Source organism: Melampsora larici-populina (genome assembly GCF_000204055.1).
Source record: "Melampsora larici-populina 98AG31 unplaced genomic scaffold MELLAscaffold_9, whole genome shotgun sequence".
In the NCBI taxonomy this organism is placed as follows: Eukaryota; Fungi; Basidiomycota; class Pucciniomycetes; order Pucciniales; family Melampsoraceae; genus Melampsora; species Melampsora laricis-populina.
The window spans coordinates 586,920-587,688 of NW_006768773.1; the positions used below are offsets into that span (position 1 = coordinate 586,920).

A 769-nucleotide genomic window follows, 5' to 3' on the forward strand; every position below is an offset into this window, starting at 1 on the left:
AAAGACGTCTTCCCCTCTTGCCTCAGACGGCACTGCAGCACGCGCAGGCGAAACTCAATGAAATCTTCATCAACGGTTCGTGGATTTCATTACTTTTTCACAAAGTCGGATAAGGGACTTATGACCCAACACGACATTTAAACTCTTGTTTCAAATCTTCAATTTATATAGAGATATGGTGCCTCTCTTCGTAAACAAATCAAGAAGATGGAAATCACTCAACATGCTCGTTACACCTGTACATTCTGTGGAAAGGTTTGTTGATTTGGATCTTATTCAGAAACATGATTTCAAGCATCAACTCGATTCCTAAATTTATTTCTTTGGTAATCATTAGGACTCCGTCAAGAGGACAGCTGTAGGTATTTGGGAGTGCAAAGCTTGTCGCAAAACGATTGCTGGGGGTGCATGGACCGTCTCAACCACAGCTGCTGCCACTGTCCGAAGGTACGATCTGTTCTGATTTAAATCTTTTCTCACAAGTACTATCGTATAGAGATTAACTGATTCTGATTTGTCTTTTCTTACAGTACTGTACGTCGATTAGCAGAACTCAGGGAAGCATAAATAGAAGCTTGTCATTACATTTTAGTTCAATCTATGACGAAATTCATCTATGCTTTCTTTGATTTGTTGCATGCAATCATTTTTCATCATATTTACCTGTGCACTACGATTTTAATTACTCCAATCATCTTCGTCGTCCGAGATCCGTCATTTAAATAAGACACATATTCCGACTATATGAGACTGACCCAATTTGCTACTT

The 769-nt window shown here is 39.1% G+C and overlaps 1 protein-coding gene across 1 annotated transcript; it reads left to right on the plus strand.

Moving 5' to 3' along the window:
- Positions 1 to 171: 171 nt before the first annotated feature.
- Positions 172 to 567, plus strand: MELLADRAFT_34532 (uncharacterized protein; the record flags this gene model as incomplete). The annotated part of the gene is made up of 3 exons (XM_007407359.1): positions 172 to 255; positions 338 to 447; positions 531 to 567. Coding segments are annotated over 3 exons (231 nt in total), but the record flags the coding sequence as incomplete, so codon positions are not given.
- Between the last annotated feature and the right edge of the window lie 202 nt (positions 568 to 769).